This window comes from Canis lupus, chromosome 22 (genome assembly GCF_048164855.1).
Source record: "Canis lupus baileyi chromosome 22, mCanLup2.hap1, whole genome shotgun sequence".
NCBI classification, from domain to species: Eukaryota; Metazoa; Chordata; class Mammalia; order Carnivora; family Canidae; genus Canis; species Canis lupus.
The window spans coordinates 7,994,047-8,021,273 of NC_132859.1; the positions used below are offsets into that span (position 1 = coordinate 7,994,047).

Here is a 27,227-nt window from a genome sequence, read left to right on the forward strand (position 1 = left end):
ACGATATACTGTTTGTGAAGGAAAGATAATAGAATTTAAAAACGTACAACAGACTAGAATCTTATTCATTAAAACTGTATCTACATGGTGAGGTATAATGAGAAAATTTCTAACATTTTTCTAAGATAAGAATCCTCACTTTTAACATTCTTACATGTACGTGTTTCTTTAAAAATGCACTATACACATAAGTAGAAGGCTTACTATACTACATAGCTTAACAAACCTATATTGCTCTTCCACTATGCACTATGATACAAACTAGATAATATAATTAAAAGGAACTCTAAACACAGATCACAAGTGAAATACATATATAATAAAAAATAACATGATAAAGAGTGAAGGAGAGATTTACAAAGTGGGAGAGTGGCACAGTGAATTGGAATGATTCATTCTATCAGAGAGGGCAGGAAGAAAGAAAGGCTTCCAGAAAAGATAATATCCTTAGCTAGCACTTAAATGTCATCTTGGACAGAGATCTTGCCCAGGGGAAATAGTATGTAAAGGCACAAAGATGGAGTCAGCATTGTACAACAAGTCGAGAGAGAGACTTCAAGGAGGTGGTATGCCTGCAGCTTAAAATTTGAAACAGGAAGTAGGAAGAGACAAGCTGGATTACAGCTAATCATAAAACTCTATTAGAAGCACTCAGACTCATGATGAGGACCCACTTAAGGGACTGGAGGACTAATAAGCCTACCTACCTATTCATCCCTGAGTTGTGTTTTCACCATCAGAAATAAACATTCAATGACAGTATTTCCTTAAATTTTGCAGTGAACCACCTTCCATCCCCCCCCCCAAAAAAAGTTATTTAAATTAAAAAAAAAAGGCATTGCAATTTCTAGTTAATAAAGACTGGACTGAGACAAAAACTACATAGCATAATAATGCAATAAACCTTAGAATCAACAAATTTTAGCTTACTTTTAATTTTTTAGCAGCAAGAAATTAATGAAATACTACAGTAATGTTTCCTTTTTCTGGAACAACCTGAAATTGTTACAGTTTAGCTCTGGGTCAAATCTTGAAATGGCTTAAATTCAAACTACTATACAAAAGACATATAATTCTGAAGAGCATGAAATCTATAGCTGACTTCAAGTTCTAGTTTATTTCCCACTTTTTTTTTTTTTTTTTTTTTAATTTATGATAGTCATACAGAGAGAGAGAGAGAGGCAGAGACATAGGCAGAGGGAGAAGCAGGCTCCATGCACCGGGAGCCTGATGTGGGATTCGATCCCGGGTGTCCAGGATCGCGCCTTGGGCCAAAGGCAGGCGCCAAACCGCTGCGCCACCCAGGGACCCCCTATTTCCCACTTAAAGGCAATTGAGAGTTTAGATTTGGAACTGATATACAATAGTAACAAACCTATCATTTACGAAGTGGTCTACATTTCCAAATCCTTTTACAGTTATTGTTTTATTCGTTTAATAAGTTTATTATGGAATTGTCATTTCTTTCATGAAATGCAAGGAGAAGAGGCAAAATTCAGGCACACCAGGAGTCTGTTCCTATTGAACAAATCATCTCAGATCAAGCTATGTCAAGTACATGAAGTAATTATCCCATGTCTATTCTCTAAGATACATGCAAGAAACTACATGACACTCCGGTCTGAGGTAGTTCAACAAAAGTAACATCAGGACTTGTTTTATACAGGCCTCAACATGGCTCTTTAGCCAAGACCATCCAAAACCAGATTTGTAAAGACATTATTAAAAGTATCAAAAACAAAAACAAACAAACAAAAAAAACAAAAACAAAAAAACCACACCTTTAGAGCAGCACTGATGATAATGAGGGAGGTTCTATGGCAAACTTTTACTATCTGACCTAACCCACACCAGGGAGACAAACTTTCTGTAGGTGACAGAGATAGCTTATCGCAAAAGAGAAATCCCAACATAAATATAAATATATGTATAGTATTGGTAATTAAAGGCATAAAACTGAAGGTTAATGTTTCCGTTCCTAGATTAGATCAAGCAATATTCTACTATTAAACCACAGTTCAAGATTCCCAGCAACCACCTGAAAATTCCTAGAACCAATAGCAATCATTTATATCCCAATCAATTTGTTTACAATCTTGTTAAAAAAATGAATTGTGAACTGTCCTCCTTTTTGTACTGGTTTCTAAGAGCTTAGAGTCAATTTTGTAGCAGATGAGTAAAATTCAACTCTCTTGCTTGCCTTCACCAACTTCCCATTTTCCTTTCATCCTCACCTTCCTTTTTTAATCTGGATGAACCTTATAAACTTTCAAAGTCTTTCTGAAACAAGGGAGAATTTAAGATAGATAATCTAAAAACAAAAAATAGTAACAAAAAAATGAAAAAAGCATACATTACCTTTATATCAAAATTACAATCAAGTCTTCTAATTAACACGATGAAAGTGCCCGATGAATTGTCTTTTAGTGGTGGAGGCACTATGGGTTCACAGGCATTCTCTGGTTTTGAGTTAATCAAAAAACCCTGAAAAAGAATTGGCAAGAAGTTTTTTTCTCTGTTAGACTCAAAAAATCAATTCAACTTAGTTCTACAAATATCTTTTAAATTAGCTTCATGTATTTTGCATTTTGCTAGATGAATTATCTCGGAACTACAACAGGACTATCCTCCAAATGCTCACAATCCCAGGACTTCTAAAGTAGTATTTGATTTCATTAGCATTTAGTTTAGTGGGGTTTTTTTGTTTTTTTTTTTTTAAAGATTTTACTTATTCATTTGAGAGACAGAGATCAAGAACACAGGGAAAGGCAGAGGCAGAGGGAGAAGCAGACTCCCTGCTGAGCAGGGCAATGCCAGCTCGGGCTCAATCTCAGGACCCTGTGATCGTGACCCGAGCTGAAGGCATTAACTGAGCCACCCAAGCACCCCATAGGCATTTAGCTTTTTTTTTTTTTTATGTTATTTATTTATTCATTGGAGACAGAGAGAGAGAGAGGCAGAGACACAGGCAGAGGGAGAAGCAGGCTCCATGCAGGGAGCCCGATGTGGGACCCAATCCCGGGACTCTAGGAACACGCCATGGGCCGAAGGCAGGAGCTAAACCACTGAACCACCAAGGGATCCTAGCATTAGCTTTTTAAAGTAAGTTCCATTTCTACCATTAAAGTTCTTTGTTGTTGTTTTTTTTAATCACACATAAGCTCATCATCCCAAAGACAAACCACTGTTAGCATGTTGGTATATTTTCCAATAATGACTGACATTTCTAAACCAAATAAATGCTTTTTTAAAATTAACTTTTGCATTTCTTTCATGTTATCAAACAATGAAAATGCATAACATTTCTAGGTATTTTTCTTCTATAGAAATAGTAGCCTGAGTATATAAAGGTATATGCAGAAAGATGTTCCCTGCTACATTGTTTTGAATAGCAAAAGCTGGAAATCAGGCACATCAATAAGGCAGCCATTTGGGGAAAAAAAAAAATACAAGAGAAAAACAATAGAGCCATTAAAAAATAAGATAAATGTAAACACACTAAATTAAAAAGATATCCACAAAATAACTTAATTTAAAAAGAAAATAGCAAGTTGCTTTCCCCAGAAATATAGGATGGTTTGACATCAGAAAATACATTCACATAAAATACTACATTAACAGATTAGAACTATCTCAACAGATGTAAAACACTGAATAAACACACACACACACAAAAATAACCAAATTCAGTAAATTAGTAAGAAATGAGCAATTAAAGGTATGACAAAGTGCCTTAACAGTAATCCTATAACGGTGTGTGAATTGGTCACACCAACCACCTATTCTTAGGATATGGCAATTTCTCCTGCCTTAAGTCGAACTGATTGGCTTGTAATAGGAAATGCTTTCACATGTGTCAGGAGCAAAAGGCAGCATACCTTCATTTACTCATAAAATAGCTCCCTTCTCAATTCCATAAAGCACTTGGTTTTTACTTTGCAGAGAAAGAGAACTGTGGTTATCCTCCAACAATAAATATTTGCTTTAATCATGTTAAATCTATACCCTGCTGCCTCTTCTGTGCTTTAATGACAAATCACATATGCAGTTCTTTTCAAGATACTTGTAATAGCAATTAAACTCAACCCATATATTACTAACAAAAAATATAACTAAACTTAAGTGAAGACCATATGAACAACTATGGCCTAATTTCCCATGTCTGGCGATGTCAACTCCATCATGATTGCCGCCTAGTGGACAACATTTGAAAGACACATGCCAATTTCAGGGATGTTAAAACAGGGGGTAATAAAATAGAGGCATCTTATCAATGAATTTATGGTATGTACAGATACACACACAAACAAAAGATCTACAAGTGAAACTGGAAAAGGGTTTTGCTTTTTAATAATTTCTATATTTTTATATTTTTATATCTGTTATGACAAACATGTATTATTTTCAAACATAACTCACAAAAGTCAAATACACATTAAGCTAAAAGTCCAAAAAACAATCTAGCTGCATTAACAAAAAATTGAGTGAAGTCTTAAACAGTTCTTAAATTATTAAATATTATCTTTCCTGTGGACTATTCTAAAAGAATAACTTGCTAAATCAATTTACTAATTCCTATCCTTCCCTGAGATGCTAATCATTTAAAACTAAGTGCAAACTTACTTTGCATCATCCACAAAGTCTACAAGTAGTGTAATGGGCTTTGTCAATTAATTTGGCACAATTCTCTGGTCCCTTGAATAAGAAAGATTAAGAAGGTGTTACCTTAAGCCAGGTCCACAGCCTACTATCACCTCTCAGGGCCAATCTCTTATTAAAAGGATGCTTGCTCTGTAATCAAAGCTCCTTTTCATTTCTACCTTCTGATAGGGGCACTTTATACCAACACGTAGGAAACCCATGAAAACTACAAAGGTCTAGGAGACTTAAACCAGATGCCATGTATCCTCTCTTTGTTGTTGTAATTCCCTGATGTTAAAACAAGAATGCTGGATAAAAATAGTACATACAGACTGGCACCTCAATATCATCAAATGCAACAGGCTTATAATATTTATATATGTCAATTTCTTTCGAAAGCTTTTGTGACTATCTACAAAGCAAAGTACACAAAATATAATTTTCCAGCTTGATGAATTTTCACAAACTGAACATACTGGTATCACAAAACAAAATATTAACAGTACTCTGGAAGTTCCCTTCCTCCCTGCCAGTCACTGCTCCTCAAACCCCATTCCTAATATCGCTACACAGACTTCTAACAGCTTCATTTTTGCCTAATTTTACACTTGACATAAACAATACTGTATAGTATAGTAAATGGTCTTTTAGACTTATTTCTCTCAGTGCTGTATCTGTGAGATTCAACCCTACTGTTCAGCAACTACACTGTTGAGATACACTTGGCAGATCTTTCACTGCCATTTCTATTTAGTATTAAATTGTGCAAATATGCCAAAATGTATTCTACTGTTGATGGCTATTTCTAGTGAGGAGCTAGCACATATAGTGCTATTATAAACATTCCATGGACATTAACATCTGTTCAGTACGTACATAAAAGTAGAACCAGAGGATATCAAGCTGGATCATAGGATATCAAACTTTAGTAAATACTTCCAAGCTTTCCAAAGCAGTTTAGATTACCTCTTCTTAACTGGAATATTTAAAATAAACATAAGAATCAAACTGAGGGATCCCTGGGTGGCGCAGCGGTTTGGCGCCTGCCTTTGGCCCAGGGCGCGATCCTGGAGACCCGGGATCGAATCCCACATCGGGCTCCCGGTGCATGGAGCCTGCTTCTCCCTTTGCCTATGTCTCTGCCTCTCTCTCTCTCTCTCTCTCTCTGTGTGTGTGTGACTATCATAAGTAAATAAAAATTAAAAAAAAAAGAAAGTAGCTAAATTTGAAGTGGCTCAAAGCACTTTCATCATACTAATTTCTGAAAATCAAAAAAAAAAAAGAATCAAACTGAATATAATTTTGCTTTAGTGCTTCAGAAGGCATTTAGAACTACAATATTTCAGGATAAACATTATACAAAAATTACTTTCACTGATAAATGACACTGGTTAATAAATGCATAAATAGGTAGATAACTTGATAAAGTGGTTTTGCTTAAAAGATGGTTTCAGAAAAAAAAAAAAAAAAAAAAAGATGGTTTCAGGCTGAAAACAGCCTTAACTTGCCCTCCCTTCAGTTTGCACTAATTATATAATAGTAAAATTAAGAAAAGAATACGCAGTACAAAAATGTTGAAAGCAAGGCAGTGCATCTTTCCCTTTTTAACAGTATAAAAGTGAAAGAACATAAGAGACAGAGAAGGGTGAGTTATTTTGTAATGAGTATCTGAAGTTATAAATTAATTGCGGTAACCAGCAAGCAGTTAACATTTGTTGAGCCATGGCACTCAACACTGTGTGCTGGGCACTATGCTCTTTCAGTTTATCTATATGATAAGCCAAGAGATAACTACTATTATTATCCTTATTTTTTTTTTTTTATTATCCTTATTTTAAAGATGAGGAAACAGAGTCTCAAAAAGTTAGGTAACTTGTCCAAGGATACACAGCAGGCACGCAATCCCAGGAAGTCTGACTCCAGAATCTACATTCTAAACCACTATATTATATTACTTCCATAAGAGGACAAAATGAAACAAAACGAAACCTAACTAGGTGAAAAACAAAATGGGCAACAAAAAGAAGAATGAACATATACAAAAATGAACAAGACAAAGTGTTAGTCTAAAAGGCAAGTAAGGTTATTCCAAAATCTGATATAAATACTTCAAACAATGAAGATGTCAAAGGAAACTTTGTCATAATTTTTACAAAGAGTTATACTGATCAGACGTAATTAGCCAACATTTTCCTAATGAGACAGATGGATTTATTTATATCAACTTTCTATGATTTAAAAATATCCACTGCTCTTTTCCCTATTCTTTATTAGATCATTCTATCAAAATTTACCCATAGTTTTCACATATTTTTAATTCCTTTTTCAAAAATAGTTGGAGGTATGCTCATCTTATGCAGTCAAATATCCTTTAACCACCACTTATATTATTTTAAGTTCCTTTAACACTATGCTCTGAACACACTGGTCTCATTTCATGACGGCTCTTTGTAAGAGGATGGATAAGACTGAGTTCCTTCAAATAATAATTACTTGGCTAGGGACTAACAGATCCAATAAGAGAAAACAAAGTATAAACAACACACAGTATAACTCCATAGAACACAGAAAATCACTCAAACTATGGGAGGGCAGTAACATCAAAAGTGGCATTTAACTTGGTTCTAAAACTTTACTGTATTTTAATTTGGGGCCAAAAATCAGCTAGACTAACGTAAGTGATCTGACCAGCATAACATAGCCAGGATTGGATCCTGGAATGCAAGAAGGTTATCAGTGGAAAAACATGTGAAATCTGAAAGAAGTCTGTACTTTATTTAATTTATTGTATAAATGTTAATTTCTTAGATTTGATAAATGTACCATGGTTATCTAAAATATTAACACTAAAAGAAAATAGAGTATATGGAAATTCTCTGTACTATTTTTGCAGCTTTTCTAAATTTCAAAAAAATATTTAATAAACACATCATCAACAAAAAGGCAGCAATAGGAACTATCACCCTTTAGCCTGCTCTTGACAGTATACTTCTATTGCTGCACATAATTGATGTATTGATATTTCTGGCAAACATGTCACAGTTGTTTCAACAAATTTGACATATGCTACTACTAAGCTATTTTTCTCCTCTTTTCAGTGCCTATCTTTTAAGACTCAAAGGTAAAACATTAGTATTTTAACCATTCCAAGCTTCATGCCACTTGCAAATTTGAGTCATACCTTCTGTCTTTCTGCACATCACTGAGGAAAGCACTAAATAAGACAGAAATTTGAGGGTTATATACTAATTAAAAGTTAAGCCCTTAACTTCTTATAAGAAAAGACTGTTTAAAAAAAAACCCACAAATCTAGATATTACATTTGTAGCATTTTTCAAATCAGTTAACTGAGTATCTTTCATCTCAAAGTTACATCTCACCTTGTATATTGTTAGAATTACAATTATATATTGTTAGAATTCCCAATAATCTTTTTTGGTTATATAACGTATCAAGGAGTTAGATTTTAGATCTTTATAATATGTGATCAAAAGATATCACAAAAATACAATGAACCCATAAATAACTGAAAACATTAAAATACTTAGAAGTGCTAAGTCAGCAAATACTATTTAGACCAACTATATAATTTTTAAAACATATTTCTGAAAAGGTTCAAAAGTATTAGAAACAAAATTTGACTCATATTAATATTCTAGGAATGTCAAACCTTAAAAGCCCCAGATTATTATATTTGTTTATTAACTGCACTGAGATTAAAAATAAAAAATTTAAAAAAGCATAAAGATTTATATAATATCAATACACAGTTCTAAAATCACCCATTTTGACAATTTTTTTTTGACAATTCACTCCAATAAATTTTACCTACTAGATGCTAAAATGAACTTCTACTTTCCAGCCATGATAGAATAACAGGGACTAGCTTTATCCTCTTGCTTTAAATAACTAGAAAATTAAACAGAAGCTGAAATATCAGCTTTCAGAGAATGGATAACAGCACAAGCCAGCAATTGCTGAGAAGAAAGAAATAAATGCAATGAGCCCTGCAAATACCTCAGCTCACTATCTGGGGGAGAGTCTAGGCCTCAGCATAGGACAGGAAAACTCAACAGAGTCTAGGGGTCTCAATGAGTTGAGGAGACAGAGTTCATTGGAGAAGCCAAGGCAGCTAAGGTTTTCTGGGGCACCATATTGGGGATAAGGGAGCTGCAAAGAAGAGAGGGCTCTAGATACATGCAGAGGTGTCCACTCAAGTTCTTGGCTGAGTAGTAATCTGCATTTTGTAGGAGGGAGCTACCAAAACTGAGAAAGAAAGGAGTAAATAGAATAATCCCTGGAGCGCATACACGGCTAGGAATTGTATTCTTATCAGCCAGAGTGGGAAAACTTCGTAATACAGAGCACTACATAGAGTCCTCAGAAGACTATTGCCTCAGAAGTAGACCAAATTAGCTCTAAACATTTGAAGTGAATGAAAATTAAAACACAGCTTACCAAAATTTGAAGGACACAACTAACATAGTACTTAGAGAGAAATTTATAGCACTAAGTACGTATATTAGAAAAGAGGAAAAGGCCTCAAATAAATGGCCTCAATATTCACCTTAAAAAAATAGAAAAAAAGGGGCAGGGGGAAAACAAAACCCAAAATAAGGGAAAAAATAATAAATAGCAGCTACCTTCCTTCCACTAATGCTTTGGATATGTATTTTTATAGACAACTGGACTGATTTAAAGAAGCTGAATAACACACATAGTGATAGAATCATAATGTGAAGCCTAGTAACACTAACCCCAAAGCCAATGTTCTTCCCATTTGAGCACAACACTCATCTCCACAAAGACAGGGATTAAATATTCTCAGTCTAGCACTCTAATAATTTTGGCATTGTGCTAATATAATCACCACCTCTATGGCAAAATATGGCAAAAGTTCACGTGCGCTTATTATTAAAATTATTAGCAGTTTAGGTTACCTTTTTCCTTCTTGTTATACCTTTCTATTATCCTATTATCCCACCATCTTTCATTGTATTCTGTAGAAAATGGATATGTAGAAAACTGGCTTTTCAAGTCATTCGCTGCTATTGAAGTTAACTATCATAACTAAATTGAAGTCCTAGAACACATAGACAGCTTTATGCTCACAACTGAGGATCACAAATCACAGGCATTATCATCCCTATTTTGGAGAAAAAAGTACTTCAGAGAAGATAACATACTCAAGATTCAGCTGCTAATTGATGGTGCTATGAGTCAAACTGACTCAAATAATGTTTCTTTTCTTTAAGAACACAATGTCTTTCTAATTTAATAGAAATACAAAAAGAAATTATTTCAGTGAGATTGGTGAGACCAAAGATTATTCTATAATGCTATTTCATTTTTATCAATTAAACTTTTTTTAAGGATTTTATTTATTCATGAGACACACAGAGAGAGAGGCAGAGACACAGGCAGAGGGAGAAGCAGGCTTCCTGCGGAGAGCCCAATGTGGGACTTGATCCCAGGACCCCGGGATCATGACCTGAGCCAAAAACAGATGCTCAACCACTGAGCCACCCACGTGCCCCTATCAATCAAGTTTTTAATTTTAGTTCCAGTATAGTTAACATACAGTGTTATATTAGTTTTAGGTGTACAATAGAGTGATTCAATAATTTTATATATTATTCAGTGCTCATCACGATAAGTGTACTCTTCAATACCCTTCAGCTATTTCACCTATCCACACTCCCCAATTCCCCTCTGGTTCCTATAGTTAAGAGTCTATTTCTTGGTTTGTCTCTCTTTTTCTTCTTTTTTATCTTTATTTTTAATTTTTTTAAGATTTTATTTATCAGAGAGAGAGATAGAGAGAACAGTGGAAGGAACAAAGGGAGAGGAAGATAATCTCCAGCAGACTCCATGCTGAGTGCAGAGCCCAAGTCAAGGCTCAATCCCACAACCTTGAGATTGATAACCTGAGCCAAAACTAAGAGTTGGATGCTCAACCAACTGAGCCACCTATGCATGATACCTCAATTTGTTTTGTTTCTTAAATCATACACAAGTGAAATCATATGGTATTTGTCTTCCTCTGACTGATTTATTTCGTTTGGCATTATACTCTCTAGCTCCATCCTTGATATTACAAATGGCAAGATTTCATTCTTTTTTGTGTTTTTTTTTTTATTCCATTGTATACCACATCTTTATTATCCATTCATCTATGGATGGATATTTGGGCTGCTTTCATAATTTAGCTATTGTAAATAATGCTACAATAAACATGTGGGTGCATGTATCCCTTTGATTAAATGTTTCTGTATTTTGGGGGTAAATACCCAGTAGTGTGAATACTGGATCATAGAGTAGTTCTATTTTTATTATTTGTTATTATTACAATGATGATATTTGTGCTAAACAAATATACTTGCAAAGAAAAAAGCTCACAGTGTAGAGTGAATTACAAGTTGTCAAGAAGCTGGTAGCATCAAATCAAAGATATTTCTATATATATAGAATCTATCAGTAAAATTTTTACTTTCTTTCAATACATTTATTCTAACATACATTAAATTTATTTAAGAAAAGATTCCTTGCTGGATCACCTGGTAGATCTGCAGGTTGAGCATCCAACTCTTGATTTTGGCTCAGGTCATGATCTCAGAAGTCTTAGGATCAAGCACCATGTTGGGGTCCCCGCTGATGGGGGAGTCTTCTTGTCTCCTTTTACTCCTGGCTCCTGCCCCCACTCATATGCCCTCTCTCTAAAGTAAATAAATCTTTAAAGAAAAAAAAATCCCCTGCTTTATACAAGGAGGGGATTTTTAGATTCCATTACAAAGCAAATTCTCTTAGCGTCTACAGTATTATTATGCCAAAAATTACAAGTAAAATATGTTCAGTTTGGGAGAAGAAATTTTAGGGAATAGTGGTCAAGTGAAAACTATACTGAATAAAAAGTAAGAAATAATCATGAGCAGTTGTGGTTCAACATCAGGTTCCCCCTGATGCCAAATAACTGTTGACAGTTTTGCATCTCTAATCTGTAAGAGGTACTAAATGTGAAAAATACTCCTAAATGAGATATATAAAACAAGACAAGCTAGTCATCAAGGCGTGAAAGTGATCACAAGACATTGGTTTACCTCCAATATACTTCCTACTGTCAGATAGCAAAATAAATCCTGAGGTTGGAATTTTTTATCTTAACTTTTTTTCCACAGAACTTCTGAGGGCAAGCAGAAAACAGATGACATAAATCACCCTAAATACAACAAACATCAGGCTACCAGATTCTTAAATATGGTTTTTCGTGCTCACTGAAGAACACTAATGAACCCCTGAGAAGGCAAACTGTTCAATGTATTTATGGACATTTTGATTATTTCTTACTTCGTAATTTATTACCAATAGGTCAACCTGAAACATTGTCATTTTAATTCTCTATTTACTGATATACTGGTTCATTGAACCAATTTGCTGACTCCCTACTCTAATTCAGGTACTGCCAGAGATAAAGATCCTGCCTTTGGGATATTTACATTCTATGCCAGACACTGTACTACAACAGAAATGAATATGATAAAGTACTTGTTTGTGAGGACCTCAAACGTAACATTATCCTTCCTGGTTTTACATTTATCAACTTTTCAATTTATAAATTCTGAATACAGCTCTAATATCTATTCATCTATTCATATCTAATTGGTAAAACTGCTCAGACAAGACTGAGAAAATATTCCTACAAAATTGCAGTCATTTTGAATACACATACATCCTGAATATTTAATATAAAAAGTGAGTGGTCACCAACTATAAGATAAATCATATAAATAAGTCTCAAATTAGAAATCCTCTTAATATGCAAACAGTATCTCTACAAAAGCCGAGGATAGGGGCACCTGGGTGGCTCAGGTCACAATCTCAGGGTTGTAGGATCAAGCCCTACATCAGGCTCCCTGCTCAGCAGGAAGTCTGCTTCTCCCTTTCCCTCTGCCTTTTACCCACCACCTGTCACTTGTGTTTTCTCTCTCTTCCGCTCTCCTGCACCCACCCTCTCTCAAATAACAAATAAATAAAATCTTTTTTAAAAAGTGGAGGATATAGAAGAATATCCTTATTATTGAAGAGATTATTTCAAAAGACTAGGAGAAAATGTTCCTTCAAAACAGCTGCTAGGAGTCCACCTAGGTGGCTCAGTCAGTTAAGTATCTGCCTTCAGCTCAGGTCATGATCCCAGGGTCCTGGGATTAAACCCTGCATTGGGCTCCCTACTCAGTGGGGAATCTGTTTCTCTCTCTCCCTCTGCCCTGCACCTCCCTACTTGTGCTCTGTTTTTCTCTCTTAAATCAATCAATCAATCAATCAATCAATCTATCTATCTATCTATCTTTATGGTATGCCTGGGTGGCTCAGCGGTTGAAGGTCTGCCTTTGGCTCAGGGCATGATCCCGGGATCCAGGATCGAGTTCCACATTGTGCTCCTTGTGGGGAGCTTGCTTCTCCCTCTGCCTATGTCTCTGCCTCTCTCTCTCTCTCTCTCTCTCATGAAAAAATAAAATCTTTAAAAAAATAAATAAACCTAAAAAAAAAAAAAAAAAAGAAGAAAGGAAAAAAGGAAGGGTGGAAGGATGGAGGGAGGGAAAGTTCAAACCTAAGGGCATTTTAAAAATAATGAAGATGTCGGGATCCCTGAGTGGCTCAGTGGTTTAGCGCTGCCTTCAGCCAAGGGCGTGATCCTGGAGACCCAGGCTCCCTGCAGAGAGCCTGCTTCTCCCTCTGCCTGTGTCTCTGCCTCTCTCTGTGTGTGTCTCTCATGAATAAATAAATAAAATCTTTAAAAAAAAAATAATGAAGATGTCAAAGAAGAATTAACAAGGAAAATTAGAAAATGTTTTGAGACAAATATAAATAAAAACAAAACATACCAAAACTTAGGCAATGTAGCAAAAGTAGCTCCAAGAAAGAAATTTACAGCTGTAATTGCTTACATTGAAAAAGTGAAAGATTGCAAATCCACAACCTAAGTTTACACTCTAAGAAACAAGAATAAGAACTGAATCCAAAACTAGCAGAAACAAGGGAATAATAATTATTATAGCAGAGATACAGTGCAATTATTTTAAAAATTATTTAAAAAATAGAGGTGGGGGGAATCCCTCGGTGGCTCAGCAGTTTAGCTCCTGCCTTCGGCTCAGGGAGTGATCCTCGAGTCCCTGGATCAAAGTCCCGCATCGGGCTTCCTGTATGGAGCCTGCTTCTCCCTCGGCCTGTGTCTCTGCCTCTCTCTCTCTTTCTGTGTCTCTCATGAATAAATAAATAAAAATCTTTTAAAAAAATAAAAATAAAAAATAGAGGGGGCACCTGGGTGGCTCAGTTGGTTAAGCGTCTGACTTTGGTTTCTATTCAGGGTCATAATCCCAGGGTCCTGGGATTGAGCCCCATCTCTGCCTCTGCACTCAGCATGGAGTCTGCTGGAGATGGTGTCCCTCTCTCTCTGCTCCTACCCTGCTCATACTCTATCTAAAATAAATAAATAAAAACTTTAAAACATAGAGAAAATCAGTGACAACTAGAGATGGTTCTTCAAATAAGTTCAACAAAATTGACAAACTGTAAGTTTGATTAAGAGGATTCAAATAACTAAAATCACGAAAGAAAGAGAACATTACTATTTTATAGAAATAAAGGTTTATAAGAGGGCACTATGAACAACGTAGAGTAAAAATTGAATAACAGAAGAAATGCACAAATAACTAAAAACACACAACCTGCCAAGACTGAATCATGAAGATATAGTAAATTTGTTGAGATCCATTACTAGTAAGAAAATTGAATCAATAATCAAAAACTTCCTAAGAAAGAAAATCCCAAAAGCCACGTACTGGTGAAGTCCACCAAACATTTAAAGAAGAATTAACACCAATCCTTCTCAAAGTCTTCCAAAGAACCAAAGAGATAGGAACATTTCCTGCACATTCTGTAACAGCAGCATTACCCTTATACCAAAGTCAGACTCCACAAGCAAGAAAAACTACATTCCAATATCCCTTATAAAGAACAATGCAAAAATCCTCAACAAAGTACTACTAAACCAACTTCAACAGCATATTAAAAGTATTATATACCATAACCAAATTGGATTTATTCCTAGAATGAGAGAATGGTTCAATATATGAAAATAAATATAATATACATTAATAGAATGTAGGGAGAAAAAAATCTCTCAATCATCTCAATTCATAAAAAAATCATCAATGCATGTAGAAAACATATTTGACAAACATATTTGACAAAACCCAACACCCTCTCATGATAAAAACACCCAGCAAACTAAAAAAAACAAAAGAGAGTGAGAGCATATATTTGCCATAATAAAGAGCATATATTTAAAAACACGCACACATTTAACATATGCTCAATAACAAATAACTGAAAGCTTTTCTTTAAAGATCAGGAACAAGACAAGGATGCACGCTTTTACCACTTTTTTTCTTTTTTTAAGATTTATTTACTTGAGAAAGACAGTATGTGAGTAGGGTGGAGGAGCAGAGGGAGAGAAAGAGGAGAAGCCGACTCCCCACTGAACATGGAGCCTGACACGAGACTTGATCTCATGACCCGGAGATCAAGAGTTGAGCTGAAAACCAAAAGTCAGACACTTAACCAACTGAGCCACCCAGGTGCCCCATACCACTCCTTTTCATCATAGTACTGGGAATCTTGGCCAGAACAATTAGGCAAGAAAGAGAAATAAAAGGCATTCCAATTGAAAAGGAAGAAGTAAAATTACCTCTTTGCAGATGACATGATATCTTATATGTAGAAAACCATAAAGATCAGAATTAAAATATAATTACAACCAATAAACAAATTCAGCAAAGTTGCACAATACAAAATCAACATGCAAAAATCAGTTGCATTCCTAAACTCTAACAAAGAACAATTCCAAAAGGAAATCAATAAAACAATTCAACTTACAAGAGCATCAAAAAGAATAAAATACTTGAGATAAACTTAACCAAAGTGGCAAAAGACTTACACCCTGAAAACTACCAAATGTTGCTGAAATTAAAAGACAAAAACAGACATACTATGGATGTCAATTCTATCACGGATTGATAAGACTTAATATGGCTATGATGTCAGTACTGCCCTAAGCAATCTATAAATTTGATACAATTCCTATCAAAATTACAATGATTTTTTTTGTAGAAATAGAAAAATCCATCCTATAATTTATATGGAACCTCAAGGGACCTCTAATTGTCAAAATAATATTGAAAAAAACACAACAAATTCAGAGCTCTCATACTTCCTGACTTTAAACCTTACTACAAAGCAGGGCATCTGGGTGGCTCTGTTGGCTAAAGCACCTGACTCTTAATTTCAGCTCAAGTCATGATCTCAGGGTTGTGAGACTGAGCCCCACACATCAGGCTCCACACATTTAAGATTCTCTTTCACTCCCTCTCCCTCTGCTCCTCCCCAGGCCCCTGTGTGCTCACTCACTCTCTCTCAAAAATAAATAAAAATTTAAAAAATCAAAACATACTATAAAGCTACAGTAATCAAAATAGTATATGGGTGCTGATATAAACACAGACTCAAAGACCAAAGAAAAAAAGCATAGATAGCTCAGAAATAAACACTCACATATAAGTCAAATGACTTTGACAAGTGTACCAAGACCATTCAAAGAAAGGATAGTTCTTTCAACAAATGGTATTGGGGAACCTGGATATCCACATGGCAAAAGAGTAAGACTGGACTCTTATCTTGTACCATATAAAAAATTAACTCAAAGACCTAATTAACTCAAAGACCTAAGAGCTAATATATAAAACTCTTAGGTAACACATAAGGGAAAAGCTTCATGACACTGGATTTGGCAATGATTTCTTGGGCATTAAAAGCAGGTCTCGGTGCTAGCTTTCTGCTATAAACTGCAAACCGCCTCCCCTCATGGGACTGATTTCCTCAGGCAACAAGTGCCAACAAGACCCTGCCCCAGAGGAATAGTTCAGGTCTGCCTCGCAGGCATCACTGCAATTTGGAGTTCTGGAAATCAGTCAGAGGCCTGAGATAAAAAGGCTCCACTCGGGCAAGGTGAATGCAGGATTGAGATTGAAATCGGAAAAGACAAATAGGGTGATTGATGGCTTTTCTGTGAAGATTCACTGAAGAGTAGGCAGAGCAAACTTTTAGCTCCCAGGTTAGAGAACAAGACATAGCCATTTTCATCCTGCCCATCAGTGCCAAATCACTTCAGTGGACACCGAGAGGCGTACACCAAGCCCCACACCTCTGCGTCTGGGAGAAGCATTTCCACTGGAACAAGTCAGCCTGAGAGTGAGTACAGCAGGCTTCTCCCCCAGAAGACCAGCACAAACAACCAACTAGCTTCCCTCAAGTTTATTGATCATGGAGGGCTGCAAAGCTTCAGCTCTCGGGGAAATAGAGAATAAAAGTAAAAAAGAAAATCCTATTTCTTTTTGTTATTTTTTCATTTCTTATGCTTTCCAATTCCTTTTATTAATTTTCTAGATTTATATACATATACTTTTCATATGTATTTTTTGTCTACTTTCATTTTATCCTACTTTATCTTTTATGTTGGGATCTAGATTCTTTATTCAAGCAGACCAAAACACACCCAGGATCTAGGGTTTGTTTTTATTTCTTATTTCCTTGTTTGGGTTTTTTTTTTTTCTTTTTGTTTCTTTTTTTCTTTTTTGTAAAAACAAAGTTTTTACTCTTTGTTTTTGGGGTTTGTTTTTTAAGTTGTTTTTTTTTTTTTCTTTCTTCTTTTCTTTCTAGACAAAATGACAACACAGAGGAATTCACCCCAAAAGAAAGAACGTAAGATAGAACTCATGGCTAGGGATTTAATCAGTAGAGATATAAATAACATGTCTAAACTAGAATCTAAAACATTGATTATAAGGATATTAGTTGGACTTGAAAAGCATAGAAGACATTAGAGAATCCCTTACTACAAAGAAAAAAGAACTAAAATCTACTCAGGTCAAAATTAAAAATACTATTACCAAGATGCAAACACAAATGGAGATCATAAAACTGAGGATGGACGAAGCAGAGGAGCAAATCAGTGATAAAGAAGATAAAATTATGAAAAATAATGAAGCCAAAAAAAGGAGGGAAAGAAATGTAATAAACCATGAAGACAGACTTAGAGAACTCTGTGACTTAGTAAAACGTAATAACATGGGAATCACAGGAGTCCCTGAAGATGAAGAGAGGCAGAAGGTTTATCTGAACAAATTATAGCTGAAAACTTCCCTAATCTGGGGAAGGACACAGACATCAAAATCCAAGAAGCACAGAGAATTCCCATTAAATTCAACAAAAGCCAGCCATTCTCAATGTATATCGTAGTCAAATTCACAAAATACACAGACAAGGAAAGAATCCTGAAAGTAGCAAGGGAAAGAAGGTCCTTAACCAACAAGGGAAGACAGATTAGGTTCGAAGAAGATCTGTCCACAGAGACTTGTCAGGTCAGGAAGAGGTGGAAGGAAATAATTCAACATGCTGAATGCGAAAAATATGCAGCCAAGAATTCTTTATCTAGCAAGGCTGTCATTCAGACTAGGAAAGATAGAGTTTCCTAGACAAACAAAAACTACAGGAGTTTGTGGCCACTAAACCAGCCCTGCAAGAAAGTTTAAGGGAGACTGTTTGAGTGGTGAAAAAAAAGATCAAAAGCAACAAAGACTAGAAAGGACCGGAGAAAAATCACCAGAAACACTAATTCTACAGGTATCACAATGGCCCTAAATTCATCTCTCTCAATAATCACTCCAAATGTAAATGGACTATGCTCCAGTAAAAGACACAGGGTATCAGAATCGATTAAAAAAAAAAAAAAAAAAAAAAACAAGATCCATCTATATGCCACCTACAAGAGACTTATTTTAGACCTAAATACAGCTGCAGATTGAAAGTCGGGGGATGGAGAACCATCTACCATGCTAATGGATGTCAAAAGAAAGCTAGAGTAGCCATACTTACATCAAACAGATTTTTTTTTTTAAGATTTTATTTATTTATTCATGATAGAGAGAGAGAGAGGCAGAGACACAGGCAGAGGGAGAAGCAAGCTCCATGCAGGGAGCCTGACATGGGACTCTAACCCAGGTCTCCAGGATCACACCCCAGGCTGCAGGCAGCACTAAACTGCTGTGCCACCAGGGCTGCCCAGACAAACAGATTTTAAAGCAAAAACTATAACAAGAGATCAAGAAGGGTACTACATCATAATTAAGGGGTCTAACCATGAAGAAGATCTAACAATTGGGGCACCTGGATGGCTTAGTTAAGCAGCTGCCTTAGGCCCAAATCATAATCCCAGAGTCCTGGAACCAAGCCCTACACTCCCTGGGATTGAGCAGGCACCCTGCTTCCACCCCTCTGCCCTGCTTGTGTGTTCGTGTGCTCACTCTCTGTCTCAAATAAATAAATTAATTAATTAAGTCAAATCTTTTTTTAAAAAAATAGGGAAAAGAATATCTAACAATTGTAAATATTTATGTACCCAACTTGGGAGCACTCAAATATGTAAATCAATTAATAACAAACATAAAGACACTCATTGGTGATAATACAATAACAGTGTAAGACTTTAACACCCTACTTACAGCAATGGATAGATCATCTAAGTAGAAAAATCAACAAGGGACAGAACAAGGATATCTACTCTCACCATTACTATTTAACATTGTATTGGAAGTCTTAGCCTCAGCAATCAGACAACAAAAAAGAAATAAAAGGCATCCAAATTGGCAAGGAAGAAGTCAAACTTTCACTATCTGCAGACAACATGATACTCTATGTAGAAAACTCCAAAGACTCCACCAAAAAAAAAAAAATGCTAGAATGCATACACGAATTCAGCAAAGTCACAGGATATAAAATCAATGTGCAAAAATCCGTTGCATTTCTATACATCAATAATGAAGCAGTAGGAAAAGGAATCGATCCTATCTGCAATTGAAAACAATAAGATATCTAAGTCTAACTAAAGAAGTAAAAGATCTATCTATACTCTGAAAACTACAGAGCACTGACAAAAGAAATTAAAGAGGACACAAAGAAATGGAAAAGCATTCCCTCATGGATTAAAACAAACATTGTTAAAATGTCTATACTACCTAAAGCAATCCACACATTTAATACAATCCCCATCAAAATACCACCATCATTTTTCATAGAGCTAGAACAAATAATCCTAAAATTTGTATGGAACCACAAAAGACCCTGAATACCCAATGCAATTCTGAAAATGAAAAACAAAACTAGAGGCATCACGATTTTAGAATTCAAGCTATATTACAAAGCTCTAGTCATAAAGACGGTATGGTACTGACACAAAAACGATACACAGATCAATGGAACAGAATAGAGAACTCAGAAATGGACCTACAACTCTATGGTCAAATAATCTATGACAAAACAGGAAAGAACATGCAATGGATAAAAGTTTCTTCAACAAATGGTGTTGGGAAGACTGTACAGCACCATGCAAAAGAATGAAACTAGACCACTTTCTTACACCGTACACAAAAAATATATTCAAAATGGATGAAAGACCTTAATGCAAGAGAGAAAACCATCAAAATCCTAGAGGAGAACACAGGTAATCTCTTTGACATCAGCCATAGCAATTTCTTACTAGATATATCTCCTGAAGCAAGGGAAATGAGCTACTGGGACTTTATCAAGATAAAAATTTCTGCACAGTTAAGAAACAATCAACATACTAAAAGACACCCTATGGAATGGGAGAAGATATTTGTAAATGACATATCTGATAAAGGGTTAGTATTCAAAATCTACAAAGAACTTATCAAACTCAACACCCAAAAACAACCCAGTTAAGAAATGGGCAGAAGACATGATTAGGTAGTTTTCAAAAAAAGACATCCAGATGGCCAACAGACACATAAAAAGATGTTCAACATTCCTCATTATCAGGGAAATACAAATAAAAACCACCTCACATCTGTCAGGATGGCTGAAATTAAGAAACAACAGGTGTTGGTGAGGACGTGGAGAAAGGGGAACCCTCTTACACTATTGGTGTTATTACAAACTGGTGCAGCCACTCTAGAGACAGTATGGAGGTTCCTCAAAATGTTAAAAATAGAGCTACTCGGGATCCCTGGGTGGCTCAGTGGTTTGGCGCCTGCCTTTGGCCCAGGGCACGATCCTAGAGTCCCGGGATTGAGTCCCGCATTGGGCTCCTGGCATGGAGCCTGCTTCTCCCTCTGCCTGTGTCTCTGCCTCTGCCTCTCTCTCTCTCTCATAAATAAATAAATAAAATATTAAAAAAAAAATAGAACTACTCTATGATCCAGCAATTATACTACTAGATATTTACCCAAAGGACACAAAAATACAGATTTGAAGGGATATATGCAACCTAACCAACAACAAACTATGGAGAGTACCAAAACATCAATTGACTGATGAATGGATAAAGAAGATGTGGTATGTATATACAATGGAATATTAGCCATCAAAAAGAATGAGATCTTGCTATTTGCAATGACATGGATGGAGCTAGACTGTATTATACTAAATGAAATAAGTCAGAGAAAGACAAATACCATATGATTTCTATCATATGTGGAATTTAAGAAAGAAAACAGAAGAACATATAGGAATGGGGAAAAGAAAAAAAGGAGAGAGGGGAAACAAATCATAAGAGACTTTTACTGATAGAGAATAAACAGGTTTGATGGAGGGAAGTGGGGGGAAAATGGGCTACATGGGTATAAAGGAGGGCACTTGTTATGATGAACACTGGGTGCTGTATGTGATGAATTACTGAATTCTACTCCAGAAACCAATATGTACCATATGTTAATAAATAAATAAATAAATAAATAAATAAATAAATAAATGGCAGAGGATTTGAATAGACAGTTCTTCAAAGAAGATAATATGACTGGCCAATAAGCACATGAAAAGATGCTCAACATCACTAATGATTAGGGAAAATCACAACCACAATGAGATAGCACTTTACACCCACTAGAAGGTCTATAAAAAAACTTAAAAAAAAAAAAAGATTAAAAAGTCTTAACAAGGAAATGGAGAACTTGGAAACATCACACACTGCTGGTGGGAGCTGAAAATGGTGCACCCACTTTGGAGCAGTCTGGCTGTTCCTTACAAGGTTAAACGGAGTTACCATATGACACAACAATTCTACCCTTGAGTATATACTTGAGAAAAAACGAGCACCTGGGAGGCTCAATCTGTTGAGCATCTGACTCTTGATTTTGGTTCAGGTTATGGTCTCAAGGTCATAGGATCGAGCCCCACAACAGGCTCCACACTCAGCAAGGAGTCTGCTTCTCTCCCTCTGCACCTCCCCCTAATCGTGCTTGCTTTCTCTCTAAAAATAAATGGATGAATCCCTAAAAAAGAGAAATGAAAACACAGACATAAAAATATGTATACTGATGTTCATAGCAGCTTTATTAGAAAATAGAATTATCAAATCTAATTCCTTTTTTAAAAAACATTTTATTTATTTATTCATGAGAGACAGAGAGGGAGAGAGGCAGAGACATAGGCAGAGGGAGAAGCAGGCTCCCGATGGGGAGCCCGACATGGGACTCGATCCCAGGACGCCAGGATCACGCCCGGAGCCGAGGCAGATGCTTAACCGCTGAGCCACCCAGGTGTCCCTAAATCTAATTCCTAAAAACAACAACATAGTTGGAACACTTGGGTGGCTCAGTGGTTGAGCAACTGCCTTTGGCTCAGGTCATGATCCTGGCGTCCTAGGATTGAGTCCCACATCAGGCTCCTCACAGGGAGCCTGCTTCTCCCTCTCCATATTTCCCTGCCTCTCTCTCTGTGTCTCATGAATGAATAAATAAATAAATCTTTAAAAAATAAAAATAATTGATAAAAAGTTAAAGATTATTGTCATGAGGTTTAACACAAAAGTAGTTGTCTGTCAGGATTTTGATTTCCTGATATTCAAGCTCCATGAAGAAAGGACATCTGTTATGTGTTTCCCATTCAGCACAAACAGCTGATGTTCCACTCCATAGACTATATCTTAACATTTTAAAAAACAAAATGACTGTGCCATCTGATGGAAAATGCCTTTTAATAAATATATTACACACTATAGGACCATCATAACCACATCATTGTCTTGCTTAGGAAAAAAATCCAATCAAACACCATCACTCCAAACACTGAACCAACAAATAAAAAATCAAAAGTTCAGGGGCGCCTGGGTGGCTCAGTGGTTGAGCGTCTGCCTTCAGCTCAGGGTGTGATCCTGGAGTCCCAGGATCAAGTCCCACATCAGGCTCCCTGTGTGGAGCCTGCTTCTCCCTCTGCCTCTGTCTCTGCCTCTCTCCCTGTGTCTCTCATGAATAAACAAAATCTCAAAAAAAAAAAAAAAATTAAAGCTCAAGACTGGTATGCTTATAGGATTTGCTACATTCAACAAGATAGTTTCTCTAAAAATGAAAGAAATTCTAAGTAGATTGAGCATACATTGGAAATACATATCCTCTAAGATCACCTTCTAAATTGACAAATCATCAATACAAGTCAGGAAGGAATATTTATTCATATTTTATATTCTGTAGTACTTGACAGATCCTCTAAGAATTTAAACTTCTAACAAAATCTTTATTAGCAAAAGAGTTCAGAAACAAATACAATAGTATAACTTAAGAGGCATCAAAGAAATTCTTTGGCTTTGCAAACAAATGTGAATCCTGACTAAAAGGAATTCTTTGGTAATGAAGCCAAAAACATTTTGTTTTTTTGGGTTTTTTTAAGATTTATTTATTTATTTATTTATTTATTTACTAAGATTTTATTTATTTATTCATGAGAGACACAGAGAGAGAGAGAGAGAGAGGCAGAGACACAGGCAGAAGGAGAAGCAGTCTCCATGCAGGGAGCCCAATGTGGGACTCGATCCCGGGTCTCCAGGATCACACCCTGGGCTGCAGGCAGCACTAAACCGCTGCGCCACTGAGGCTGCCCAACATTTTGTTTTTTATTTTTTTATTTTATTTTTTTTTTTTTTAAATTTTTTTTAATTTTATTTATTTATGATAGTCACATAGAGAGAGAGAGAGAGAGGCAGAGACACAGGCAGAGGGAGAAGCAGGCTCCATGCACCGGGAGCCTGACGTGGGATTCGATCCGGGGTCTCCAGGATCGCGCCCTGGGCCAAAGGCAGGCGCCAAACCGCTGCGCCACCCAGGGATCCCAACATTTTGTTTTTTAAAAAAGAAACAGATCTTCAATCATTCATTACTCACTACATTACTTGCCATTTGAAATCTGTCCTAACTCAGTCACGTTGAACATAAGCTGGTTAACTGAATACAAACTGGTTATCAATCTGATTAAGGGGGCCAGAACTTAAAATTACTAATGAAAATGGTCATATCCTAGTTACAGAAATTATTTCTGTATTAAGTATTCAAAGATAATGGCAACTGGCAAAAAGGGATTGTACAGGTAGACAGATAAAAATACAGTACAAAGTAATAAGGGTGTTAATACTGGTAATGAGTTTTCCTGTTAATTGCAAAAACAATGATCACAGATTCATTGAATATGTGAGAAATGAGAAATATATTGAATGTGGGAAAAAATGCATTATTTCACTATGGCAAATTATCACCTAGAGAAGAAAATAATATTACCAAACTCTCCAGAATGGTCAGACACTCTTGTATTAACCAGCAGTATATAAGACGACCTGTTTTTCATATCCTTGCTGGCCACTGATATTGTTAGACTCTTATTTTCACTAATCTGATGAGTGTGAAACAGCATCTAGCTATAATATACACAAGGAGAGATTTTTAAGATATAAGCAAAAGACTAACATCTTACATATCTACTAATAATTAAAAAATAAATTATGATATAGTCATAAAGCGAAGTATTATTAACAGTTAAAATGAATGCAGACAATATAACTACAGAGATAAAATTCAAATACAGTGTTGGGTGAAAAAAAAAGCAAGCTTTAAAACCAGAACAAACAAAATTTAAAAGCAGGTAAGACAATGTTAAAAGACTCATATAAAAGGTAAAAAATGTTTTGTAACATAAATGGGAAAGATCTAAATTTCAGGATAATGATTACTAGGAGGAGGATAAGGGAATGGAACTTGGAAGGTAAAAAAATGCTTCAATGGTACTGGTAACATTTCTTCTTTAAAAATAATGGCAAAATATGAACATCTAGGTGGTATATACAGGATGTTCTATTATTCCCTTCCTTTATTCTGTGTTTGAAGTATTTCATAATTTAATAAGTGAAATCAGCCTAAACACAACAACTAATGATAAGATGATTGGTTACATTATGGTGTAATTCAAATATTATTTTTTAAAACTGCATGTGACATGAATGCATTTATACTTACATGAAAAGATATCCATATTAGATATGCTATGATTTTGACAAATTTTAAGTAGCTGCAAAACAGCATAAACACAAAGTGAAGGCATAAATGTGTCTAAAAACCTCACATGGTAAAAAAAAAAAAAAAAAAAAAACTCACATGATTATACCCAAGTCTACCATTATAATCTCTTGGTTGTAGAATTATGCATGATTTTCATATTCTTCTTTATAAATGTCCTATATCATCTTAATTTTTATGATGAGCATATATTGCTTATAATTAGAAACATATTTTTTCATGGGAAGAAAAATTAAAAATTACTTTTAACATATCAAATTGAGAAAGCCAGCAAGAAAATCTAATGAACATTACTAAGTGAACAAACAACAAAGATGCCCAGTAATCAAACAGGGAAGTGCAGGGTGTGCTGAGTTAGGAGATCAGACATGTTAGCCTTCTTTGACTTACAATGTGGTTGGAAACTAAATAGTACAATGTGGATGGGTCCAAGGATGATGGATGAGACTAGGGCCCAAACTGGAAGAAAAAAAGGCAAGGCTGGATTTGGGGAATTCTACATGAGCTGGGAGGGTTATGTGTAGACTTTCCATGCTTTCCTTCAGGCCCTCCACCCCCTTACTCTTTCTCCCTACCTCCACACTTCTCCATTAATAAATTGTCATAATGAAATAATTTTTGCTATTCTCCACACCTAATGAAATGCTCTATTCCCTAGTAAAATTAAAAAATGAAGGAGCAATCATTACCTTTGAAATTAACAGGAAAAGGTTTTAAAAGCTCAAAATTCACTGAGGAGGCATTCTTTTTTATACCTTTGTGCTTTCGAAAAAATGTATTGATTTTAGAATTCCTATTTTTTGTATAAACAGGTGTGGTGTTACTTCTTAATTTAATGGTTCCATTTTCTATTTATCCCTTGAAAAAGGAACTCTAACCTTTGTTATAGACTACAAATTGAAGGTGATATCATCACAGTTAACAGTTCCTAGGAGTGAGGAAGCTAAGTATATTCAGTCTAACCAAGACTCCTTCATGTCACAAAACTATCAAGTTGTTCTGGAAGGGAAAATACAAGTAGCTGCTCTTAAGCATCTTCCCTACAAAGAAAACAAAGAAGCATCACAAATAAGGCATCCAGGGGGATCCCTGGGTGGCTCAGCAGTTTAGAGCCTGTCTTCGGCCCAGGGCGTGATCCTGGAGTCCCGGGATCAGGTCCCACATCAGGGTCCCTGCATGAAGTCTGCTTCTCCCTCTGCCTGTGTCTCTGCCGCTCTCTTTGTGTCTCTTGTGAATAAATAAATAAAATATTTAAAAAAACAAAAACAAATAAGGCATCCAAACAATCATGTTTCCTTGCAATATTTGCATTTTCCTTCACTAGAGAAAAAAAAATCTTTTAATTTCAAGACTTTGTATTAAACAAAATCATTTCTTCCAAGAGAGTCCTGAAGTTTAAATTTTCAAATAATAAGTCTAGTTTGGGGAAAATTAATTAGTGATAACATAGGGTACTAATTTAAGAATACTGATCAGGAGAAATAAATCATATATAAGAATACATATTCATAAAAGGTACAAACTATCTAGAACCTTTGTTCTAGATATGAGGAATGATACAGTCAAGGACACATTTACATCCCATGACCTTCATCCTCTATGTCTTCTCCTTATCAACATGAAGAATATACACTAAGTACTAGATGACAAAAACACTGTATACAATGATCACAGTATATCTAGTCTAAAAGATTTTTGCTGAAAATAAGATTTACCATTGATAGCTGTACTCAGGAAATCTGATGCTAGCTTTACTAAGGCTTCCTTAGAGATAAATCTGGTTTTCAATTTTTTAATAATCATCATTATCTCCTTTACTTATCCAGTCACTTCTTAAAAGTATATAAATAAGAAACCTAAATAATTTGATCCTCCTGAGACTAGCCTTCAGTGTGTAACTAAATTATTCTAACTATATTAATAATAAACCAAGAGTCTAGCAGGAGATCCTGAAAGCATGACAAATCTACAAGTAAAACCTTGCTTGTTCACTGATGCTTTAATAGTTGGTTATTTAAAAAAGGTAAGAATAGAGACCTATTTTACACTATACCATTCTGGATAGATTAAAGACCTCATGAGCATGGAGTAGGGGATATGCGAAAAATTTACAAGTTTTTG

The 27,227-nt window shown here is 35.5% G+C and overlaps 1 protein-coding gene across 12 annotated transcripts in view; it reads right to left on the minus strand.

The window, feature by feature from the left end:
* The window catches only part of RNF13 (ring finger protein 13), a 201,251-nt gene that overhangs the window by 90,834 nt on the left and 83,190 nt on the right, over positions 1–27,227 (minus strand). For all 12 annotated transcript variants that reach the window (XR_012014739.1, XM_072792309.1, XM_072792302.1 and 9 more), the window contains one exon: positions 2,359–2,484. Coding sequence is in view for 8 of the 12 variants with exons in the window: in XM_072792302.1 (XP_072648403.1) it covers positions 2,359–2,484 (126 nt within the window). In the remaining 4 variants the exon portion in view is untranslated. The remainder of the gene's footprint in view (positions 1–2,358; positions 2,485–27,227) is intronic.